Below are 23,805 nucleotides of genomic sequence, written 5' to 3' on the forward strand. Positions count from 1 at the left end.
TAATATTCAATATATACAATCAAACTCATATCATAATATATTGAATTAACTTTATATTAAATATAATAATCAATATATACAATCAAACTCATAATATATTGAATTAACTTTATATTAAATATAATAATCAAACTCATAATATATTGAATTAACTTTATATTAAATATAATATTCAATATATACAATCAAACTGCTTTTCTCATCTACACCATGGTTTAGCGCGAAGGAGAGGTGTGGACTATTCGCTGCTCAGAATTCGCCTGACCCTCCTCGTCTTTCTCTCTCTATAACCATATTCATATATTGATCAGTTGCAGAGCCCTTGCACTTGAATGTCGGCGCCGCACAGGATTTTCCGTGCTATAACTCTTCCTCCTCTCCCTCGTTTCTCTTCCTCTTCCACCTTACATTACAGGGCCTTTCTCTTCATTCCCTGCTCTCTTTCCCACTGTATTTTACCTCCTTCAGCCTCAATCTCCTTCCCTTTTTCGGTTTTTTGGGATTCTCCATTCATGATGCCTTACAATCAGGTACCCATTTCTGAATTTTGTTTGCCATGGTTGGAATGCTATGAATTCTTCCTCTCGATTTTTGTATCTGGTTATCTTGTTTGTTTTTGTTGATGCTTTTGCTAATCACGATCATCTTTTGTTAATCACTATCATCTCGTTTTGAATTTGGTATAATCTGTTTTGAGAATTTGTTATTTGTTATACGTTTTATGGTTTTAGTGGAATTTATAATAATTAGTGTTATTACAATCCGCATGCAAAAGGATTCATCCATGGTAATTGGTAGTTTTTTCTGTTCTGTTTATTTGTTTGTCTCAAGGAATCTGGAATTAGAATTTTATGTTTGGATTGTCGTTGTTAAGTTTGATCTTGATTTGCAGCGAAGGGGTGGTCGTAGAGAGCAGAAGTGGAAAGAGAAGGCAAAGGTTGAAGGAATTTCTACAGAGTCAGAGGCTGCTTCTGAAGTTGTAACTAATGCACTCAGTAATTTGAGGGTTACTGAGAGTAATCAACCGCATATTCCTATTACTAGTGTGCAGTTTGGAAATGCCCAGCCTACAAACCTGGCCACCCCTGGGCTTGGTCATAGAGCAATTTGGAAACCAAAAGCTTATGGAACAACCAGTGGGGCTGCAGTGGTTGAAGGTGAAAAGGCACCTGCCGTTGGAACATCTATTGAAAACAAGGGTAGTAATGCTGAAATTGCTGCAAATAGCAGCGCCATTGCCTTGACTCAATTACTTAAGGGCAATCAGATTGAACAGTTTACTGTGGATAATTCGGCATACACACAGGCACAAATAAGAGCTACATTCTACCCTAAATTTGAGAACGAGAAGTCGGATCAGGAGGTATTTCTTTTTCAAGTTACACTTGGGACTCTGGTTTTTCTTTATTACACTTAATTATGTATATTTAGCTCGTTTGTTAGATTGTCATTATTCTACCTCGAAGATGGTTTTCCCATTCACCATGTCATTGGCTTGTTTGGGTATGTGTTTTTCTAGGTGCATTCTTTGGGTCATCGGCCGAGTTTTGTTGTAACTTCCGCATTTTCTTGTTAACTACATTTAGAAAGAAAAAACCCCATAAGATCTAATAATTAAAGAAGAGAAGGCCAGAGGGACTCCATTCCAGTATGTAAGGAGGCCAGAGGAATACCAAAAATTTTAAAAACTAACGTTTTCATGAGGAAGGTATATAAAAGTCTGAACTCCATTCCAAACAATTCTTCTTCTTCTTCTTTTTTAGTGATTTAGTTCAATATTCAACATCTTTACTCCTGTCATCAAAGACTTTTGTTCCTCTAATCTAACACATATTGTTGCCCGTGCGAAATTACTAAAACCTTCTCTTTCTACCACCCCTAAAAACCTCTTAACGATCCAAGTGTATGCAATAAGTCGAAACTGCATCAGGTTGAAAAAGAATTTGCACCAAAGCTTATAAGAAAAATTAATAAAATGGTGATTTTAATTAGCAAATAAACTTTGCTTACAACTGGTTCCACCATCCAAGGTGAAAATTGATTTTATATGGATTTCTGGGGGAATCCTTTGCAATAAACTGCTTGTGTATAAAATTATAGGTTGGGAGAGTGAACACCCTGGACTGCGTCCTGAGGCTTTCATTCTGTATATTGGGGTTGCATTGGTTCTCTCTCTAAGAGTGTGGAAGAGGATTTGGGTTATGATTTATAGCGGTGAACTTGTTAATTTTTTACCAAGACCTTCAGTGTTAGTTTGGGTTCAGATACCTATCTAATCTACTACATTCCTTGAGATTAGACCAAGTAAACCTCCCATTCACTTGGGTGTCCTTTTGCATATGCCAATAAGGGTTCAATTTTGTAGGAGGTTGGTTTGTTCGCAGCCTTCGGGGCCTTTGGATTGAGAGAAACAACGGAGTTTTTGAGATTTGGAGAGATCTTGGGAGAAGCTTTGGCACACTGCTACTTTTAATGCTTCTGTTTGGGTGTCAGTTTCCAAGGAATCTTGTAATTACCTGCGAAGTCTTATTAGATTGAGTTGGAACCCGTTTCTGTATAGTTAGTTGCGTGGTTGCTTTTAATAGATTATCTAGTTTACCCCTCGTTCGCCCTTTTGTATTTTTTTCAGAAAAATGAGAGCATGGTTTCTCTTTTTTTATTTATTTATTTATTTTTTTTTTATGGATAAATGGATGGGGAAATTATCTTGTGAACCTTCTACTTTTCTTTTGGCTTCTATTGGACCTTTGTCTTTGTGAAACATGCATCATGTCATCATATTTAATGAAATTTTCCATTACGGAAAAAGGGACGGTTTATATGGTTATTCTGGGGTAATTTTTAATGAGGTGATTAGATGTTATTGTTTATTTTTTATAAGATAGATATTTATTTCATTGTCAATAATTAGAGAATTTGTTTCCTGGTAATATGTTTAATGTGTGTATGTTTTTATGTCAGATTAGAACAAGGATGATAGAGATGGTATCAAAAGGCTTGGCTACATTGGAGGTATAAAGATTTACCTGCATTTTTTGTCAAGAGTACCATAATGTTTACGGTGCTTAATCTTCCATTTATAATGGAGTTACTACATATCTTTTAATGTCATTCAGTCCCTATTCTGGTTTTTTAAACCTTTAATGATAGTGTTTTAGCTTCAAAGTAAAAGTACATTAACTGTTTTGGACGTTGATTCAATTTTGGGTGTTGTGTTGGTGACAATGCATTTCGTGATTCTTTATGCTTTAATACTGCAAAAGTGGGTCCATACTGTGACCTTACTAAACAGGATTTGTTCTATAGGTTTTACCACTGTGTTCTTGAGTTCTAAAAAAAGTGGTTCCATTATTGTGAGGGTTAATATGGTTTTCTTCTCGCTTTGGAACGATCCCGTTTCCTACTTCATGATAAATTCATATCTTACCGTGAAAATTTTCATTGCTTATACTGCTTGGTTACTGTTTCTCATGGTAATAGTATATTGAATGTGTTCTGAATTCTATAAGTTGTTATTAGGTTATTTAACTTGGAAATTTCTGCAGGTTTCACTAAAACACTCTGGGTCTTTGTTTATGTACGCTGGTCATCAGGGCGGAGCATATGCAAAAAACAGCTTCGGGAATATGTATGCCGATAATTGTCTTTTCTTTTAAATTTGTTTTTGAAGGGAGTATGATATGCTGATTTGCTAAAATCCATTTTGATAAAGCCAGTATGGAATTGAATTTGAAGTGGTACTCATTTTTTTTTTTTGGTATTCTTTCTTGAATAAGGCTCGTTAACTGCTCTGCACACACTTCCTACAATATCATTTGCCATTATTATTATTTCTTTTGTAGCTTTTAGTATTAGATGAGGAGGATGCCATAAGTTTGGACTTCATAACTTTGGAACTTATCACGGTTGCCATTTCTATTTCGCCACATTTTTTAAGCTTTTCTGAATAAAAATACCATTTCAGATACACTGCTGTTGGTGTCTTTGTTCTGGGAAGGATGTTTCGAGAGGCTTGGGGATCTGTAGCACCAAAAAAACAAGCAGAGTTCAATGATTTCCTTGAGGTATTGTTAACATTAAAAAAACAATGATTGTTATTTAAAGCTTTTAGCCTTGATCCTTGCACCTTCTTTATGCCTTTTTTCTTGTTAATTGGAGCCCCAGTTTTGTATATATTGTACAAGTTCTATGTTTGGTTCTTTTTGTAGGTCCTTTTGTTTCTTCCATTTTTTCCACAAAGGACGGCTTTCCATGAAAAAAAAATGCTATGAGAATCTTTAACATGTTTATATATTTTCTGTCATTGTACATTTCCTTGCAGCACTCTAACCATCTTGCTACCTTTCTTCTTTTAGAGTAACCGTATGTGCATATCAATGGAGTTAGTAACTGCCGTTCTGGGAGATCATGGCCAGCGACCACGAGAGGATTATGGTAATAGCAACTTACAACTTGCAATTTATTAGTCTTTAGTCTTAAATTTAGAACTTTCAACTTGAACTAATTGTTTTTTGATTTAATTAAGAGGGAGCGCAGGAAGGATTTGTATGATCAATTTTTCCTCTTTGATACTGGATGGAATTCTGTAACAACCCAGATCCACCGCTAGTAGATATTGTCCTCTTTGGGCTTCCCCTCAAGGCTTTAAAACGCGTCTGTCAGGGGAAGGTTTCCACACCCTTATATATGGTGGTTTGTTCTCCCCCCAACCAATGTGGGACATCACAATCCACCCCCCTTCGGGGCCCAGCGTCCTCGCTGGCACTCTTTCCTTCCTCCAATCGATGTGGGACCGCCTCTAAATCCACCCCCCTTTGGGGCCAGCGTCCTTATTGGCACACCGCCTCGTGTCTACCCCCCTTCGGGGAACAGCGAGAAGGCTGGCACATCGTCCGGTGTCTGGCTCTGATACGATTTGTAACGACCCAGATCTACCGCTAGTAGATATTGTCCTCTTTGGGCTTTCCCTTTCGGGCTTCCCCTCAAGAATTTAAAACGCGTCTGCTAGGGGAAGATTTCCACACCCTTATAAACTGTGGTTTGTTCTCCTCCCCAACCAATGTGATAAACTGTGGTTTGTTCTCCTCCCCAACCAATGTGATAAACTGTGGTTTGTTCTCCTCTCCAACCAATGTGGGACATCACAAATTCTTTCTGAAGATTTTTTTTTCTTAAATTTTGTTTTTTAATTATCTTTTCTAGGACTGTTGATTTGATTGAAACTGGAGTAAATTCTTACTTGAGCGTCCTTTTTATAGATTTTCAATCATGAAGCTGTTCTAATTAATTTTTGAGTTGTTATACATAATAATTATCTTGACATCCTTCCTGCCGTCCAATCAAACTTATATTTACCTATTTCCACATTGGTCATTTATGTTTCTATTGAAAATATTATTATTTTTATGTTGTGCTGTTTTCTGTCAGTATATTGCATTAGGTTTTAAGCAATGCACTCTTTCATTTCGTGCAGTGGTAGTTACAGCAGTTACAGAACTGGGCAACGGAAAGCCAAAGTTCTATTCAACTTCAGAAATAATAGCTTTTTGTAGAAAGTGGCGCTTACCAACCAATCATGTTTGGTTATTCTCAAGCAGGTGATGGTCCATAATTTCATTTAATTTACTTGGTATGAACAATTTTCTTTTTCAGAGTCGGTTTCGACGTCTCATTTACAATCCCATTTTTTTGTTTGAAGACAATTTGTTTTTTTAATAAAAGTAATTTCTAATGTTTTGCATGACATGGAAAATTGAATTAAGGGATTATGTCCCAAAAAAAAGTTATGATATCTTCACAGTTGCTGAACTTGCCAACGTCCAATGCTTCTCAGATTTTGACAGTTGCTGTGCTTTATTAGATGTGTATATCATCCAGGGTTCCAAGTGTTTCTTGCATGCGCTAGTTCTCTACTTTTGTTTAGTTTCATGCAGCTTTGGTTTTGATTATATGTCTTCAGTGCTCAAGTGATTTTTGTTTTAAACTCGGATGTTCTAATTTGAATAGAGTGTGAATTTTACTTTTTTTTTTTCTTTTTAAACCTTGTAGTGTCTACTTACTGTTTGTTACATAAAACAACTCTCTTCTGGCGCCTGATCCTTTTCTTTTCTAACCATTGAAGGAAATCAGTGACATCTTTTTTTGCTTCCTTTGATGCCCTATGTGAAGAAGGAACTGCTACAACAGTATGTAAGGCTCTTGATGAAGTTGCAGAAATATCTGTACCAGGTATTTTTATTTGTCAGCTTAAACTTTAATTTGTAGCCAGTACATTTATCAGCTGCATGCTGTCCTTTTCAAATTTGTATTCCTATATACCCTGTTACCTTTGTTCTCTTTTGAGACCTTTGTTTTTTTTGAGACCTTTGTCAAAGTTAGTATGCTATCCATTGAATGGATTGTTCAATGGATAGGTCTCTTTGATTTACGTCTGTTCTATTCTTCCATGACTTGCAGCCATGAACTTATACTAAGGTTTTCTTACTTTTTTGTGTGTTTATAAATTATAATTCGTGCAGTGTTTGCTCACTCTTTGTTATGAGTTGAAAAGTTTATAATGGTTGTCAACTGGAATTGGTGTGCAGGCTCAAAAGATCATATAAAAGTGCAGGGTGAAATTCTTGAGGGTCTTGTGGCTCGTATGGTGAGCCATGAGAGTTCAAAACACATGGAGAAAGTATTGGAAGAATTTCCTGCTCTGCCATATAACGAAGGAGGTACGGTGTTGGTGCCGTTATTTACTTTTAATCCTTCTCCATTGGCACCCTTAATTTTGTTTGTATACCCTGTTTTGTTTAGGTGGACTTGATTTGGGACCAAGCCTGAGGGAAATTTGTGCTGCAAATAGGTCAGATGAAAAACAGGTAATAGAAATTCCTTGGCATGAAATATGATGGTTTTGCGCGTTTTTTTGGAACAGAAATGGAATGATTTTCATCTATTAAGAATCACATTTTTATTCTCATCTCTGCTTCTGTAAAATACAACTGCAGCAAATAAAAGCACTTCTTCAAAACGTGGGTAGTGCTTTTTGCCCTGATCATTCAGACTGGTATGGTGATTCCCACTCAAGAAATGCAGACAGATCTGTTGTATCAAAATTCTTACAAGCCAAGCCAGCTGATTTTTCCACCTCCAAATTACAGGTTAGATAATCGTTACTTCATGTCAGGACAATGAACTTTTATCTGTATTTGTGTTTTCTCTTAAAACAAATAGTGATTCATCTTCTCCAGACTTGAGAACCAATTTCCCTACCAATGTTTCACGTGTTGGTTATTTTTAAATTCCTTTTAAACCCCTTCCTCTGTTTTTATCATTGATTTTGTTGGTCATACTAGTTACCTTATTTGTGAGCATTTCACTTTACTCGATATGAATTGATCTTGAAGTAATTCAAATCTATCCAGGAAATGGTTCGTCTAATGAGAGAAAGGCGTCTTCCAGCTGCCTTCAAATGCTATCATAACTTTCACAAAATTGGTTCCATATCAAATGACAACCTTTTCTATAAAATGGTCATTCATGTTCAAAGTGACTCTGCTTTTCGGCGATATCAAAAAGAAATGAGGTACTGCTTGGGACTTTCACTCTATTCTCAGTTGCAGTGTTCAAAATAATTGTTCCTATTGGTATCGTTGAGCTACTGTCATGTTTTTATTAATGGTGTCAAATGTGTTGAACATGTTTCAGGCACAAGCCAGGGTTGTGGCCATTGTATCGAGGTAATAGCTAACCTTTCATACTGTGAATTCCTTATCTTTATTTCAACTACTTCGATTCAAAGTATCTTAAGCATTCTCTTTACACTTTTGTACATGATGATTATGATTCATAATTCTGATGTTGGACTCTGGTGTGTTTTGTTTCTTATTAGTTGATATCTTGTTTTAACAGAAAAAAAATTGAACTCAAACAAAATTTCCTTCATGGTTGAAACTTTCTAGAAAGATCAAGAAGAAAAAGACTCCCAGTGTTGGACAAAAGGAAATTAAGTAACAGAAAGAAATATAAAGATGACTAAACTTGAACTTTTAGGGTTATACCTTACATCTTCTTGAACTTTAAAAAACGTCAAATAAATCTCTCAATTTTGTGTCTAATAGTAATAGGTCTCTATTAGATCTGAAATTTTATAACTCACGACGAGTCGAAACAAAATTGAAAGGTTCATAAAAGAGACTTATTTATGTACGACATTAATGAAATTCAAAAATGGTTTTACGAAACAAATCTGCTAAATAGATATTTGTCATGCCACAAAAGGCTCACCAATTGTTACTGTTAAAAGTGTTCATAAAAGATTATATTTGTCTTAAACCATCACACAGTTGATTTAACATAACATAAGAGCAAGGGGTGCTTTCTTGGAATCATTGTAATGTCATTTTCTTATCCATTATTATTGATAACCATTTGTTTGTGTTATGCAAATTTTTAAGCCAACCACGGAAAGAGTGTTGTTGAAGTATTGGTAGAAGATTAAATTTACCAACACCATATAGAATTAATCTTCCATACTTCTTTTTATTTTTTTGGTTTTGTTTAAGGGTTGAATTGAATTGAAAGTGAGCTGAACTCCCCAATCTCATCATCTTTTTAATTTTTTTCCAGCCAATAGTTGCCAACTATGATGACAGCTATCCCAACAGCAGAACAAGAATGATTTGAAACCACCCTGAAAATACGAGGGAATCTAATCATTAAAGGAGACTCACCAAGCCAAATATCTAATCCATAAGTTGATATGATTGCTATTGCCAACATTGAAAATTAAAACCCAAACTTAATATGTTTTTCTTCAACTTCCAGTTAGCTGTTCCTAATTAATTAATTCTGTTGACAAGAAACAACTTCTCACTAATAGATGAAACGAAACTGATGAGTAAAGATGTTGAACAAGAAACAACTTCTAATTAATTAATATTTTATTGAGTTTAGTAAGGATATTGTTCGGACTTCTCGTAGATTTAGATTGAGTGGCAAGCGGATGCTTGAGAATGTGTATACTAGAGTTCTTAACACCTCCATTCTCTGAAAAAGAATGTTGGTTCACAAGTAAGACACCCAGTCTGGATTGAACCAGTTGGAGTGATCAGATTTAATGAATCTCTATGGTGTGTTCTCATTGAATATTTGAGAGGTGTCTACATTACAGCCATTCCCAGTGGGAGGAGAAAGAATATAAGTTAGAAAAGTTTAAAGCTCAAAAGGGTTTAAGGAGTTTAACTTAATTTCTGATGCTATTTATGTGAGGATTAAAAGTAGAGTCCATGGAGGTGGGGAAGAGAGTTTTGTTAAGGTTGTCTTAGAACACTAGGGTCTTGGTTATTTAGGGAAGAAATTGATAGTCGAGAAAACTAAATCTGGAGGTTGTGTTGATCTAAGAAACAATATTAAAGGAAGTGAATAGAAGGATAATCAAATCCTCCCGGATTTCTATTGATATCAGATGAGTGGAGATGGTGGCATATGAACCCTGACACAGGCCTCAAAGCTTTTCCGCCCTGCTGATAGAACTTGAGGCACATTCAAGATAGCCTTTACGAATGCCCCCGAGGTTTAAAGACATGGTGGTTTCACATGTCAAAAGTGATGTTACAAAACTTCACCCCCCCATCATGGGAACGGCAAGCATGTCTTTAAACCTTTGAGGTCGTGAATTGTACAAGATCACAATGCTGTCATAAGTCTTTTCTAATTTCCTCTTTTCCACATTTGCACGTTGTAAACCCTCCAAGCTAGCTTCAAGATTGTAACATCTTCATCCTCTTTAGTAAAAATTTGTTTATTTAAGAAGAAAAGGAAAACGAAGAATAATAATAAGAAGAAGAAGAACTAAGTAGAATATGCTATATCAAACTATTCAACTCTCTTCTAAACTGTATAAAAGACTTTTGCTCACAGTTTCACGTGTTCCCAGGTTTTTTTGTTGACATTAATTTATTCAAAGAAAACAAGGAGAAGGCTGCTGAGATAGTGAAGAGTAAAAACAATTTGATGGAGACTGAAGGCAATGGGACCGTGGGAAGAGATGGATTTGCTGATGAAGATGCAAATCTGATGATAAAACTGAAATTTCTTACATATAAGGTAATTTTTCTTCAACTTGTCTAGTTTAAGTTATTGTAAAAGTATAAGAAGGAAATAATTTACCTCATACTAGGGCAGGACGTACTTGTCGGTTCTTATTCTTTTGTACCTTCCAGGTTCATTGGGCCAGTTTTATTGTTCACAACATGATTCTTTTCTTCTTTTTTTTTTTTTTCTAAATTTTGGAAAATAATATTTCTGTTCAGTAGATATTAGCCATTGGTGCAATCCTCTTTTATTTGGGTCATGGTGTAAACATCACGAGCCTCTAGTCGATTAATGCTTGAGGGCTTTTCTTTTCTTTTACTGATGTATTAATGCTAATTTTAGTTGAGTATAGTCTTCACAGAGCTTTATGATTTAATCTAGAATCCTGAGGTCTGAAATCTGAGGTATTAAATTAACAAGTTTCTGAGTATCACATGTCGGGTTTAGGTTAAGAATTGTGTGAATGTGGTTACCGGATTAAAAAAAGAATTGTTCAGGTGAACTTTCTGTTGTGATTGCTATTAACAAATTATTTTATTAATTTGTCTGAACTCTTAATATTTTCTCGTAGTTGCGGACTTTTTTGATTCGTAATGGTTTGTCAATTCTCTTCAAAGAAGGTTCATCTGCATACAAGGCCTATTACTTGAGGTATGATCAATTGATTAGATGAAGATGGGCATGCCATATTGTTTACTCGCAAATTGAGAAAATGAATCTATAGTTGAGACGGAAATTGTAGACTAATAATCTTATTCATGGTGCAAGTGCAATGGGGTTACTTCCCTTCACTCCTGCACTCGGTTAAAATACGCAACATTACAAACACCAAACACGGAAATCTAACTGCTGGAGTTCTTTTATTTGTCATTTTTAAGTATGAGTCTCTTGTGCAAGTACATCTTGCTCATTCTCCTCTTTGAACTTCTATCTTGTGGTGGCTCCTTTTAAAAAAGTTCTAAATGAAAATTATTTTGAACAAAGTAAAAGATTCTTTTTTGGGAGTAAAAAGAAAACCTCCACCTTCAACCACACAAACGCAATCATGAAGTAACAGATAAGAAATAATCTAACGGACTTGCAATCTTGAAGAACGTTGGAGATCCTTGAGTTTATACGAGAAAAAAGATGCTTCTTGAGAAATCCTCAATAATCAAGTAGTCCAACTAGAGAATTATTTTGATAAATGCTGAATGTTACAAAGGAATCATGGAACGATATTTTTCAAGACTGTATTTAACAAGACTATGCTGAATGTTACCAATTGTTTTTAGTTTTTATTTTTGGGATACAAGCTAGTTGTGTTAACTGAAAAGGAAAAGGAGGTACAAAATTACTAAAGACGGAGTAGAACGGTGAGGACTATTTCACCTAGGAAGATCCTGATTGTTAAAAACTCACCAAGAAAGCCTACCTCTCAATTTTAGAAGCCATACAGTTTTACCAGAGAACTCTTATCCCTGTTTATTTTAAGCCCTGAAATGATCTCAAAAGTTGCTAACATAAAATTAAATATCATGTCATCAGCAAATTAGAGATGGGATGGATGAATTCTCTCTCGTCCTACCTGAGGGTCCTTGTCAACCCTTATCCATTTCAATTGACACCATCTTGCTATGGACATTGACTACTACTAGGAAGAGAAGGGGGAACGGGAGGTTTCCTTGTCTCTCACCCCTCTGTGGCATAGATCCGCTCTTTAGGTTTACTATTGTTCAAAATGGAGAAGGTTCGTGGTTTGAAGGCAATTCCACATCCAAGATCTTCATTTCTACCCAAAGCCTTTTCTTCCACAACAATACATCCCAAAAAAAAAATCCAATCTATTAACCATCGCTTTCTTGGACTCAATCTTAAATATAAGACCCTCCAACTTCAGGTTCCTATAATCTTCAATATTCATGTTCTAAATGAGGATTTCATCCATAATTTTTTTCCGTACTATGGAGTCTCCTTGATATTCCAAGAATACTATGGAGAACTTTCCTAAATCATTCGGGGCCAGAAGCTTACAGTGATCTTATAAAGGATTATGGTAAGGTTAATAAGTCTAAAATCCTTGATTCTCCTTGCACTCTCAGTCTTGGGGATGAAGCAAATAAAATTTTCGTTCATGCACTAATCAGTGACAATCCTCTTGTAGAACTTTTCCCAATTCTTCCTTCAATTTTTTGTGCTTATATTTGAGAAATTTAAATTGAAATTAATAGTAAGACTATAAAAATGTTGAAAGGGGCTTAGAATTTCTCGGAGTGTATTACTGTATTTTGTGTAAACACTCATTATTACACTAGTATTACAATGAGGGTGTGTTGTTTTTCTCTTCTGTATTCTATTCATCAATGAGATTTTTGCCTATATTTTTGTTTTAGAAAATCTATATTATTTGTATTCATCCTGCTATTAAAGTGAAGCATATCTATCTTTATTTTAAAAATGTAGGCAAATGAAGTTGTGGGGTACATCATTTGGAAAACAAAGGGAGCTCAGCAAGATGCTTGACGAGTGGTAAGTATATAATTATTGATTGTTGGGCTGTTTTCTTGTTCCACTAGAATTGTAGGTACTTTGCAGGAAAAAATAATGAAGTTGATGATATACTTTTAACATGATAGGGCTGTATACTTGAGGAGGAAGTACGGGAATAAACAACTGTCATCGTCTATCTATCTTAGTGAAGCCGAACCTTTTCTTGAACAGTATGCTAAGCGCAGTCCTCAGAATCAGGCTCTTATCGGATCTGCTGGAAATCTAGTTAGAGCAGAAGACTTCTTGGCTGTTGTCGAGGAAGGAATGGACGAAGAGGGTGATCTTCAGAAAGAGGACGCAGCACCATCAAGTCCTATGCTCTCTAGGAAGGATGTTGTGCCAAAAGCAGAGGGCTTAATTGTGTTTTTTCCAGGTACTTGTATTTGCTAATTGGTCAGGCCTTGTTTATTTCCAAATGTTCTAAAGATTTTTGTGGTCAAGTTTTTTCATGTCCAAATTCCATTATCTAGGTTAGGATTATGGATTATCTTGGTGGAGGAACTTCATACTTCCTTTATATATATGTGTATATATGCATATGTGTGTGTGTGTGTGTGTGTACGTGACCATGTATTTTTGTCATATTTTGGATTCCTTTAATTTCTCTTTTGAGAAGGCTACCTGAACTTAGTTCTTCTTGTAGCCATGCCCATGCCCATTGGCATTTGAATTTGTGTTTGTCCTTTTCTGAAGCATGTAACAATGGTATGGGTATGCTTTCTAGTACTTTTAATTGTGGTAAAAGAACTAAGAGAAACTATTCTACCCCTTATATTTAATTTATTCAAGTCAAGACATTAAAGTATAGGTTGAATGCAGTTTGAGCTAAAAGAACACGTTTATTGTTGGTTGTCAGTTTCCCACATCCTTCAATTATAAAGCTACATATTTTCAGTTGACACTATCACATTGAGGTTTACAAATGTATTTATTGTTTTAATGTGGAAATTCTTTAGCAGCTATTGCTCTTGCATTTTGACTCTTACAAGATGCTGTAATTTTTTATCTTGAGTGGCCCTCAAATGCATTATATTGTTGTCGCTTTCAATTAACTTTAGCTTGGTACAGTTCATGAAATACATAGATCTTCTCTAATGTATTATGTAGCATTTTTTGTGGTTTAACCAAATTCTCTGGTTAATAGATTTTTTATAATTCACTTTTATACGTTGCTTTGAACTTCAATTTATAGGAATCCCAGGCTGTGCAAAGTCTGCTCTTTGCAGAGAGATACTTAATGCCCCGGGAGCACTTGGAGATGACCGACCGGTCAATACTCTAATGGGTGACCTGATTAAAGGTAATAGATGAATTTCTTGACTCTTCTATGATTTTAAGCTAGAGATTTCAGATGTTGCCTCTTTGTTTGCCTCTTGGTTAGGGTTCCAAGCCAATTTTTTAAAACTAAACAAAGTAGTTTTTAAAAACTTGATTCTGAAGTTTTGTTTAGAATTCAAATGTGTTTTTAAAGGTGCAAAACTGACCAAAAGTTGTGTGGCAACAAGCAATATTTTCAAAAACAAAATTGGTTATCTGGGCTTAAATGAAGAGTTAGAAGAGATGGATGGATTTTTTCAGTAGGTTTTCTATTTTATCTTTCATGAGTTTGATATATTTTTACATCTTGATTTTTTGTTACCTGGAAACAGTAAAAAAATAAACTGATAAGATAACTTGTTTAGACTCTGGAGGTTTGAGGTTTTTTCTTATCAGGAGAGAAATGTATAGGCCACAGGTTCCAGGGTTAGGTTTTTTGGCCTCCTCAAGAGGCTAATTTGTAGTTCATTCTAACTTCCTAATTGCTTTGCCATTCTAAGCTTTCTTTTCCTTCTCGAAGCTAGTGAGAAATATAGGCTTTTGGATTCGGAAGAATGCAACTGTGTCTTGAGATTGCATTGTTTTAATTCCCAAAATTCTTGGTTAAGAGTGCTAGGCATATAATAGCAATCAACTTGTTTCTTATATATTAAATATATACAGGAAGATATTGGCAGAAGGTTGCTGATGAGCGTAAGAGAAAACCATACTCCATAATGCTTGCAGACAAAAACGCACCAAATGAAGAAGTGTGGAGACAAGTATGTTCTCGTTCTTTACTCTAAATAGTAAACATCGATCCAGTGAACAAAGCGGGAGGAATATAAAATAAAGTGAATGTTGCTAGCTTCTTCATCAAATAATTTATTTTAGCGTTGTCTCTATCTCTATTATCAACTTTTTATTTGGAAATGGGACTACAGATTATTAAAAGAAAATTCCAGAAAGTAAACAGAGTCCTTAGAGTCTTCTAGTTGCGGCTTGTAATACTTAAGTTCCTTCTAATATGCCTTTTAGATGTATCATTGGAACTCGTGGTGATAGCATTTGATTTTGACGTCGGAGGATATTCTTTGGTTCTGTTCTTGTCGTCTTAATCCTTCTGTCCCTTGAATTTGCTTTTCGGTTTTATGTAAGCATTGTTTCATTCCGAAGATAGAAATTAAAGGTGAAATGAAATTTGGTATTTGATATTATATCTTGGACGGGTCCAATTTATTCATAGAGCCTCTTTGGTGTATGTCCATGGACCACTGTATCAGCATATTGCATTTCAAAATTATTTATAGTCGATTTGATGCTAGCTCAAATATTTATACAATATGACTATTGATGCTATACCCATTTTGTATTTCCAGCTTCTGGATGAACTTGATAAGGCCATTTTTGTCATATCTTCAACCTGACGGACCTTAGTTCTTCCAATCAATCTGCACCTTGGAATAGGAAAATTGAATCTAGTTCAGAAATTTCATAGATAGGCCACTTTTATTATAACTAAAAATCACTTTTGGTTAAAGGAGTTGAAAAAAAAGCTATCCAATTGATTGATATTAGCATATGTTTCAACTTCATTAGAAATTTTTTTTCATTTTGACATTTTAAATATATTTGTTACTCTTGTTTCTTAAAGTATTGATCGTCTAAACACAGGATATGTCAATCCCGAAAAATCATGATCGAACGAACGTCTTACTTTCTGCTATATTTTGTATTTCTTATAAAATAGATGACTATTTTCTATTAAGCCTATTTACAAAAAGAGACCCATCTATTTTGTGATGGGAGAGGCCAAAAGGCCGTGTTAGTTTTTGAGGATGTTCTGTTTTTGAACTGTGTGTACGTTTTTATTAAACTCCTTATAAGAAACTGCTTTTGTGCAGATTGAAGATATGTGCCATCGCACAAGAGCCTCTGCAGTTCCAGTTATACCTGATTCTGAAGGTTATAATCATTGGATGCTTATAACGTTTAGTTCCTTGTCTCGTGATATGTCTAGAGAAGTTATTTCTTTAATTGCACGAAACTTGCTTTATCAACAGAAAGTTCATGGACTATACTAATATTGTGATGCCTTTTTTCACTCACCAATGAAATCAAAAGTTTCCTCAAAAAAAATATGGGGATGCCTTTTGAAAAAAGTTGCTTTTAAACCTGCATACAATTCAGACAATTGAATTTGAACTTGTGAGGAGAACTGAGAAATGATTTGGCGTTGCTGGTTCTGGTTTAATATGTTTCCAGCATCTTGGACAGTTCTGCATGCTTTTTGAGGACTTCCTACTAAATTCTGTAGACGTCTAAACTACAAAAATAAAAATATGCTGTGGTATGACGGAACGAGATCAGAAATGCTGTTCGAAAATGCTTTGTTGTGGAGTATAAAACATGGGGAAGTAGACCTTGGAGAGAGAAACTAATGAGAAAACTAGTGATACCTTAAGGGTTGGCTTTTCTTAAATCTGAGGCTGCTATACCCAATTATGCTAAGGTAATAGAAGGAAATTATGGAGAGCATGACTGATGTGAATATAATTGTCTCTAGCTTCCTTCTCATTGTCTCTTCCAATAGTGATTTTTCATGGCATTGAGGAGTTTATGTTCAAAATTTTGTTGTATGTTGATTCTGTTGCAAATGTTGTGTTGATAAAGGGTATTGTGCCTCTTGACATCATATATGCCTTTACTGGAAACTGTTATTTTGGTTACTCGCCCTCCACATTTCACAGAAGAATTCTCATTTACTGTCGCTGAATGTGCAGGAACTGATTCTAACCCCTTCTCCCTTGACGCACTGGCTGTGTTCATGTTCCGTGTGCTGCAAAGAGTTAACCATCCAGTATGCACTCTATGTTGATACTTCAAACTGTAAAAGTATCTCATTTATCATCATTGATTGGGTTACGCTCTTTCTAATGATTCTACTAATGATCTGTGATTCTGAAGGGAAATCTCGACAAGGCGTCCCCTAATGCAGGCTATGTCCTACTAATGTTTTATCACCTTTATGAGGGCAAGGTGTGAGCAGTTCTCATTGCTCCTCCATTTCATCCTCGGTTTCACTTTTAGTATCTTGATCATTTTTTCTCTAATGCTTTCAGAGTCGTAGAGAGTTCGAAGGTGAGCTTATCGATCGTTTTGGGTCTCTGGTTAAGATTCCATTGCTGAAATCTGATAGGTATAATAACTGATCCTCAGCACTGGTCTTATTTTTCATTATTTCCCCCTCCCCATGCGCTACAATTCTCGTTTCCAAATATTATTTTTAATCAAATTAAAATTCAGAAGGGGATCCAAATCCATACCATAAGAAACCAACCCGTTTCCTAGAAATGTCATACGAGAGCGAGAGCGAAATTTATTATTTGAAAAGTTAACTGTTTTTTTTTTTTTTTTTTTTTTCCCTCTGCAAAATATTGAGATCGTTTTTTGAGTTTGTTCATCTAATATTTTGCTGTTCTTGGACTGCAGGAGTCCTTTACCTGACAATTTGAAGACTATCTTAGAGGAAGGGTTAAGTCTGTATAAGCTCCATACTAGTAGACATGGAAGGTTGGTGGCTAGCTTGTTCAAGTATTTTTAGTTGTTGAACTTTGTTGACTTGAAGTTTCTAGCCTAGGAATGTTAATAGATGATCTGCAATGTGCTTTCTTGTCAGCTACCTCTTATGTAAATCTGGAACTTTTTTGCAGGGCGGACTCTACTAAAGGTTCTTACGCGAAAGAATGGGCGAAATGGGAGAAGCAATTGCGAGAAACTTTGTTTGGTAACGCTGAGTATCTCAATGCTATTCAGGTGCATTTTACTTCTCTTTAAAAGCTCAGATTTATCCATGCTTCCATTTAGTTTGTATCAAACTATATTAACCGTCTTTCGACGAAAACGTTAATAAAATAATCAATGTTTACTATCCAGGTTCCATTTGAGTTTGCTGTTCAAAATGTGTTGGAGCAATTAAAGAAGATTTCAAAGGGTGACTATAAAAGCCCTATTACAGAGAGGAGGAAGTCTGCGACCATAGTGTATGCTGCTGTTAGTCTTCCTGTTCAGGACATCCAAGATGCTCTCGACACGGTAAGTGAACATGTATACGAACCACTTTGGCTCCCACAGCCGGTAGCCCATCGATATTTTTTCAACATGGTTTTAAGTGAAATTGGTTCAAGACCCAACAAAACTTAAGCTGATAGGTTATAGTCCTTCCTTTTCTGTGTAGTTTGCCAAATTAGCTTCTAAATCCTTCTCCCGTCTTCTAACAGACCGTTAAACGATCTTCGAAACATCTTGCAAGTTCCATAGTCTATGACTGAAACATAGTGGATAAGATAACGTGGGAGGAAAAATAGTAGCTCGACATATTCTTTTACTTCTTACTGCTGACAAATTTGTTCGTGATCTTCAAATATCGAGATCGTTATTAGCTTCTCTTTCGGTTTTATTTGTGATCTGCTCCGATATTTTTCCACGTTATCCTTTATCCATTATGTATCTGTAATTTCATCATATGCACAAGCCAAGTCCCACTATGTGTATCCTTACGTTTTCCAACATTATTGTGCAGTTGGGCAACAAAAACCCTCAGGTTGAAGCATTCATTAAAGAAGGCTACAAGGATTACACACTTAAAAGCGCTCATGTCACACTCGCACACAAAAGAAGCCATGGCATTAAAGCTGTAGCTGACTACGGCATCTTCGAAAACAAAGAAGTTCCAGTTGAGCTGACAGCCCTACTTTTCTCAGATAAAATGGCTGCCTTCGAAGCTCGGGTTGGCAGCATTGAGGACGAAAGAGTGGTTTCGAAAAATGAGTGGCCGCATGTAACATTATGGACAAGAGAAGGGATTGCAGCAAAAGAGGCCAACACATTACCACAGTTAGTATCAGAGGGGAAAGCAACTCTGGTGGAACTGAACCCTCCCATTGTCATATCAGGCAAGGTGCAATTCTTTTAGCCTTTTCCCTCCTTCCATTTCTCTGCATTATCAGAGGTTGATTATCAGAAATAAACGGCATAAAATTTTGGTTGCTGAGGTTTTAGATTACAGGTAATAAGAAGTTTTGTAGGATTTTTCTATGGCAAAAGTTTCTGTATAGCCAGCCCACTTTGATCTACTCGAAAACAGGTCGAATTTTTGTTTTTTTCTTTTTTAATAATATGGAATTTATTTTGTTTTTTTTTTTTTTGTTGAGTTTAGCTTTGCATATGATAGAATTTTGTTGGATAGCATTTTGAAGTGTTCCAGAGCTGTGGCTGCTGCTGTTATTATGAATTTAATAGCATACCAACAATATTTTAAATGAGCTACTGTTATTATGAATCATTTGGTAGAAGGAATGGATATCCAGAATTGGCTGTGGCTTTATTGATTTTGAGGGATTGAACAGATTCCTGAGGCGTTCTTCATATTAAAAAAATGGTTATTGATACATTAACCCAAGAATTTGTATATGATTGCTAAGATTCAGATGATGGGGACAAAATTACTAAGTCACTCTCTAAGTTTTTTATTTGTGTGTCGATTTGGTCGTTGAGTATCTATAAAATTTTAATTTTGTGTTAAATATGTTCGTTGAGTATCTCTAAAATTTTAATTTTGTGTTAAATATGTTAGACTTATTTAACTTTGTTTAAAATTTACATACCTATTAAATAGTGAATTGTGGATGGTGGATTGACGTATAGTCCTATCAATCATGATAAAAACTCATGAGATACACAAATGAGTGTCTATTATGCAAATCACAGAATTGTTTGTTTATGCAACACACATTCGTCTAGAATTTCTGGACAACGATTCTCAATATATTTGGATGTCATCTTACATTCGTCAGAAATCAGAGAATATTTGCAAAAAAAAGACAAGTCAATGTTGTTTACGGTAAATTGTCTAATATTTTTACAAGTTTAAAAACCTATTATACCCCTAACTTTGGGTTGAAATGAAAATATGTCCAGTTTTTTAACATAAAAGCTGGTATATTGTTTTGCTCATCCCCAGCAACATGTGAAAGTATAATAGACGTCTTCGTCAATCCATGCTTTGTCAGTCTCTCTTGCGCATTGGTGTCTCGCTCACATTCTCAATAGAGCATCCATTGGTGTCTCGCTCACATTCTCAATCTCGCTCATGCTCTATTGCTCTCGCTCGTGCTCTATTTCTCACTCTTGATAGGATTCTTGATTCTGAAAGTGGAGAGAAGCAGAGAGGACACAAAGAATAAGGGAAGAAAGGAGGAAAGGTAAGAACAAGAAGGAAGGAGAGTGGGAGGGAGGAGTGAGACAAAGGGGGGAGGAAGAAGAGAGAGGGAGAGAAATTGTTCTGTTTTAACCAAGTGAGCAAGGCGATAAAATTCAAGAAATTGAAGAAATTGAGTCATATTTCATTTGGTCTCAAAATTTTGAGTCATTCAATTACATTATTCAAAAAGTTTAAAGATTAAGCTTACAATTTAAGCATACTTACAAACAAAATTAGTAACATTAAACTTCATTGCAATCAATCTCAAGATACGTTTCTTATCTCCTAAAATTCTATTCTCTACAACAAATCGTAGAAAGTTATAAAAGTGTAATGTAATCACAAAAGCTTAGGTTTGGAATTGATTTCATTTTTCAATCCACTTCAACCACATACAATTATCTTTAATTGATCTATAATTTTTTAAACTCACAAGATAGTAATAGATATCTTATCCACGATGCTAGAATAGCAAACTTGATTTAAACTTTGCATATTATTAAATACAAATTCTTAATAGTTAAATATTATTTGCTTTTGGCATATGGCTACACATAAATCCACATATATCTTTTTTACATTTACACAATTAGATTAATTTTCAGATCAATAGCAAACTGAAGATTTGTGTAATATTCATTAAGCTCAAGTGTTGTTTAACTTCAATTCTTCATGTTCTTAAATGCAAATTCTACTAGACACCAACCTACTAGTCAAAAATTGAAACATGTCTTGAGCACTATAAATATAGCACTATCCTGCTGGACTTGTATGAATTTCTTTATTGATTCCTCATGCAAACAAAATTCAGTGTTAAATGAACTCAGCTTGAAAAATGTACCTTGAACTTGATGGGGGAAAAGCCATAAAGGGATCACGAGCTTCTTTTGGAGAAGATATCATATAATTCAAGTCCCACAAAGACGGCTGCTTCGCATGAGAATACACCTATTATATGAAAAGAAATGAAGGGATGTGAGACTGTACCAGCAGTATACAGTTGGATTCATGAACTAAGTCGAAGTGCTTCACTGCTTCAAGTACTGTTCAAAAGTTTTTACGTTGTTGAGAAGAAAAGCATTTATAAGCTATTAAAGAAGTCTCAATAAGCTTTATCTCTTACTCTTTTTCTTGTACTCTTTTTCTCAGTAAATAGATGTCGGCTAAGAAGCAAAGCTGCTTTACCAATAGGTTCAGACAATGGAATAGCTTATCTCTTACTCTTTTTAGGAGTCGGCTAAGAAGCAAAACTGCTTTACTAATAAGTTCAGACAATGGAATAGCTTATCTCTTTCTCTTTTTCTCGGTAAATAGGTGTCAGCTAAGGAGCAAAGCTGCTTTACCGATAAGTTCAAACAATGAAATAGCTTCTCTCTTTCTCTTTTTCTTGGTAAATAGGTGTCGTCTAAGGAGCAAAGCTGCTCTACCGATAGGTTCAGACAATGGAATTGTGAGACTGTAAAGGACGGTTCAGACAATGGGGAGCGAAGTTTGGTGAAGGAGCAAAGCTGCTAGACTTTTTACCTCGCTGATTGACTAATATTTGTAGCGTTTTTATGCCGTGTAGCCACAAAAGATATGCACCAGCTGTAACTCTTGAAGCTTCAAAAGATATGCACCAGCTGTAACTCTTGAAGCTTCAAAAGATATGCACCAGCTGTAACTCTTGAAGCTTCAAAAGATATGCACCAGCTCTAAGCCGAGTAGCCACAACTGATTGATGATTCTCCAGAAGAATCTTCTTGATCTATAACTAAATTAAGTAAAGCATCTGAATAAATCATAGGTTTCTAACTTTTCAGCAAATGGCATCGGTAAACCTTCCATTGATACACAACAACCACTGGGAGAAATCAAGACAGGCCGCTTTTCTATCTGCTTGATCCGACTAAAATACAAAGCGTGGCTCTGATATCAAACGTCACGAGTCCATCCTACCTTCAAAAAAACCACACGATCCATGATTCCAGATCATGGCCATCCACCATTTACATTTCCATAGTCATCTTCAAGCACATAGAGAAGTTTCCTATAAGTATGACCATCCACAAGTTCCTTCTCCTGCACTTCCCTCAACAAACTCGTGGCTTCTCCAACCCTCCCTCGCCTGCACAGTTCATCCAATACCGTCTTATATGTAATAAAATCAGGAGACCTTCTATTACCAATCATCTCCCACAAATAATTCACTGCTTCTTCAACCTCTCCATTGAGAGCCATAGCATTAACAATTGAATTATATGATATACTACTTGGCACAAACCCCTTTTCCTTCATTTCATTGCACAACTCCCTCGCATTATCCGTTCGCGCTTGCGCGCATAACCCGTGAATCAAATAATCATAGGAAAATGAATTTGGGAGGCTACTATAAACAACACCCATTTGGTGGAAGATCCTGAGAGCATCATTGACATGAAGGGATAGCACATACCCCTTTATCATACAATTTAAAGTAAATATGTCAGGTTCAATGCCATCATTCACCATCTGTCTGAAGAGGCATCTAATAGTCTCCATATACATGAGATTTATATAAGCATTACGACCCCGACTCAAGAATGCAGTAAAAAGCAGATTATAGGTTCTAATTGAAGGCCTACAGTTCACGTTTTTGTTGTTCTGCATATGCTTGAATATATTGATAGCTCTAGTCAACTTCCTTGCCTCAGTAAAAAAATATATCATAGTATTGTAAAGAGTCTCAGAACCAATAGAAGGAACAGCAAGCACCTGGTTCACAACATTATCCATTTCTTCGTACATTTTCGCCTCACCCAGCTTCTTAATTGTAATCTCATAAGTGGAAACATCATGTCTGAAACGAGACTGCTGGGAGGCCCAATTGAACAGTTCAAAGCACACCAAAGGATCTCCCTGAACAGAAATGACATTATAGAGTTCTTCGGAGTTAAACCTTGGAGGGATTTGAGAAATTGCGTGCTGAAATTGAGCCTCGTTCAGCTTAGGTTTGATTCTGGATTTCAATCTCTTACTCGCTCTCCTCCTAAAGGATCTTGAAGGTGCCCTATTAGAGTAGAAATTCAAACAAAATTTCGTAAAAGAGAGGACGGGAGCTGGATAGTTTTGGATTTGAGATAGACGGAGAATATGGCTGAAGTTACCATGATCAGTATTCAACAACCATGAATGAAATGAAAATCTTCTGAGACAAACGAAATGTGGATTCGATGGAATCGAGTTACAGAGCTGGTTAATGGAATTCCTCAAGAACTGAATGCGAATGCGAAGGAGGAGATTCATATTCTTCAGAACACGAAATCAAAAACAAGAAAAATCTCAAAACAAGATCAAAATGAAACTGAACTTCGAGAATTGAAGAGAGATTATAGCACAAAAATACAGATTTTCAGACGATTTGCTGCGAATTTTTGGTAGAAATGAAAACAGGGCGCTCCGAGAAGGAAGAGGCGGACAATAGGTTTTAAAAATTTAGGAAAAAATATCTCTTTTATTTACTTAGTTTTTAAACTCGGTTCCTATCGAGACGACGCTCTCATCCGACTGGCTTATCCAGGTAAGGACATAGTCTATCATAGCTAGTCGAGCCCAATATGAACTAAGCTCGTTTTACACCAATCAGCAGATAGTGTTACGGGATGGTCTAATTGGGGTAG

The 23,805-nt window shown here is 35.7% G+C and overlaps 2 protein-coding genes across 3 annotated transcripts; one reads left to right on the top strand and one right to left on the bottom strand.

Annotated features, from left to right (window-relative positions):
- Positions 1-214: 214 nt before the first annotated feature.
- On the top strand, positions 215-19,104 carry RNL (RNAligase). Its single transcript, XM_023663813.2, has 27 exons — positions 215-530; positions 893-1,363; positions 2,962-3,012; positions 3,546-3,628; positions 3,965-4,064; positions 4,356-4,434; positions 5,474-5,597; positions 6,122-6,228; positions 6,585-6,716; positions 6,799-6,863; positions 6,993-7,145; positions 7,410-7,570; positions 7,693-7,724; positions 9,923-10,092; positions 10,652-10,731; positions 12,523-12,588; positions 12,696-12,982; positions 13,802-13,909; positions 14,590-14,687; positions 15,810-15,870; positions 16,689-16,765; positions 16,873-16,944; positions 17,028-17,104; positions 17,398-17,478; positions 17,619-17,721; positions 17,842-18,000; positions 18,488-19,104. The coding sequence occupies exons 1-27, from the start codon at positions 333-335 to the stop codon at positions 18,878-18,880; spliced, it is 3,588 nt and encodes a 1,195-aa protein (XP_023519581.2). The 5' UTR covers positions 215-332; the 3' UTR covers positions 18,881-19,104.
- Positions 19,105-19,740: 636 nt separating this feature from the next.
- Positions 19,741-23,608, bottom strand: LOC111782958 (pentatricopeptide repeat-containing protein At2g27800, mitochondrial-like). 2 transcript variants are annotated; one of them, XM_087120381.1, is made up of 4 exons: positions 23,293-23,434; positions 21,692-23,195; positions 21,009-21,115; positions 19,741-20,112 (listed from the first exon to the last, which is right to left on the bottom strand). In XM_087120381.1, the coding sequence occupies exon 2, from the start codon at positions 22,931-22,933 to the stop codon at positions 22,139-22,141; it is 795 nt and encodes a 264-aa protein (XP_086976507.1). In that variant the 5' UTR covers positions 22,934-23,195; positions 23,293-23,434; the 3' UTR covers positions 19,741-20,112; positions 21,009-21,115; positions 21,692-22,138. The 2 variants fall into 2 exon arrangements, with proteins under 2 accessions (XP_086976507.1, XP_023519588.2); XM_023663820.2 differs by having other exon boundaries at positions 21,692-23,608.
- Between the last annotated feature and the right edge of the window lie 197 nt (positions 23,609-23,805).

Source organism: Cucurbita pepo, chromosome 20 (genome assembly GCF_057944985.1).
Source record: "Cucurbita pepo subsp. pepo isolate OVF chromosome 20, ASM5794498v1, whole genome shotgun sequence".
Taxonomy (NCBI): Eukaryota; Viridiplantae; Streptophyta; class Magnoliopsida; order Cucurbitales; family Cucurbitaceae; genus Cucurbita; species Cucurbita pepo.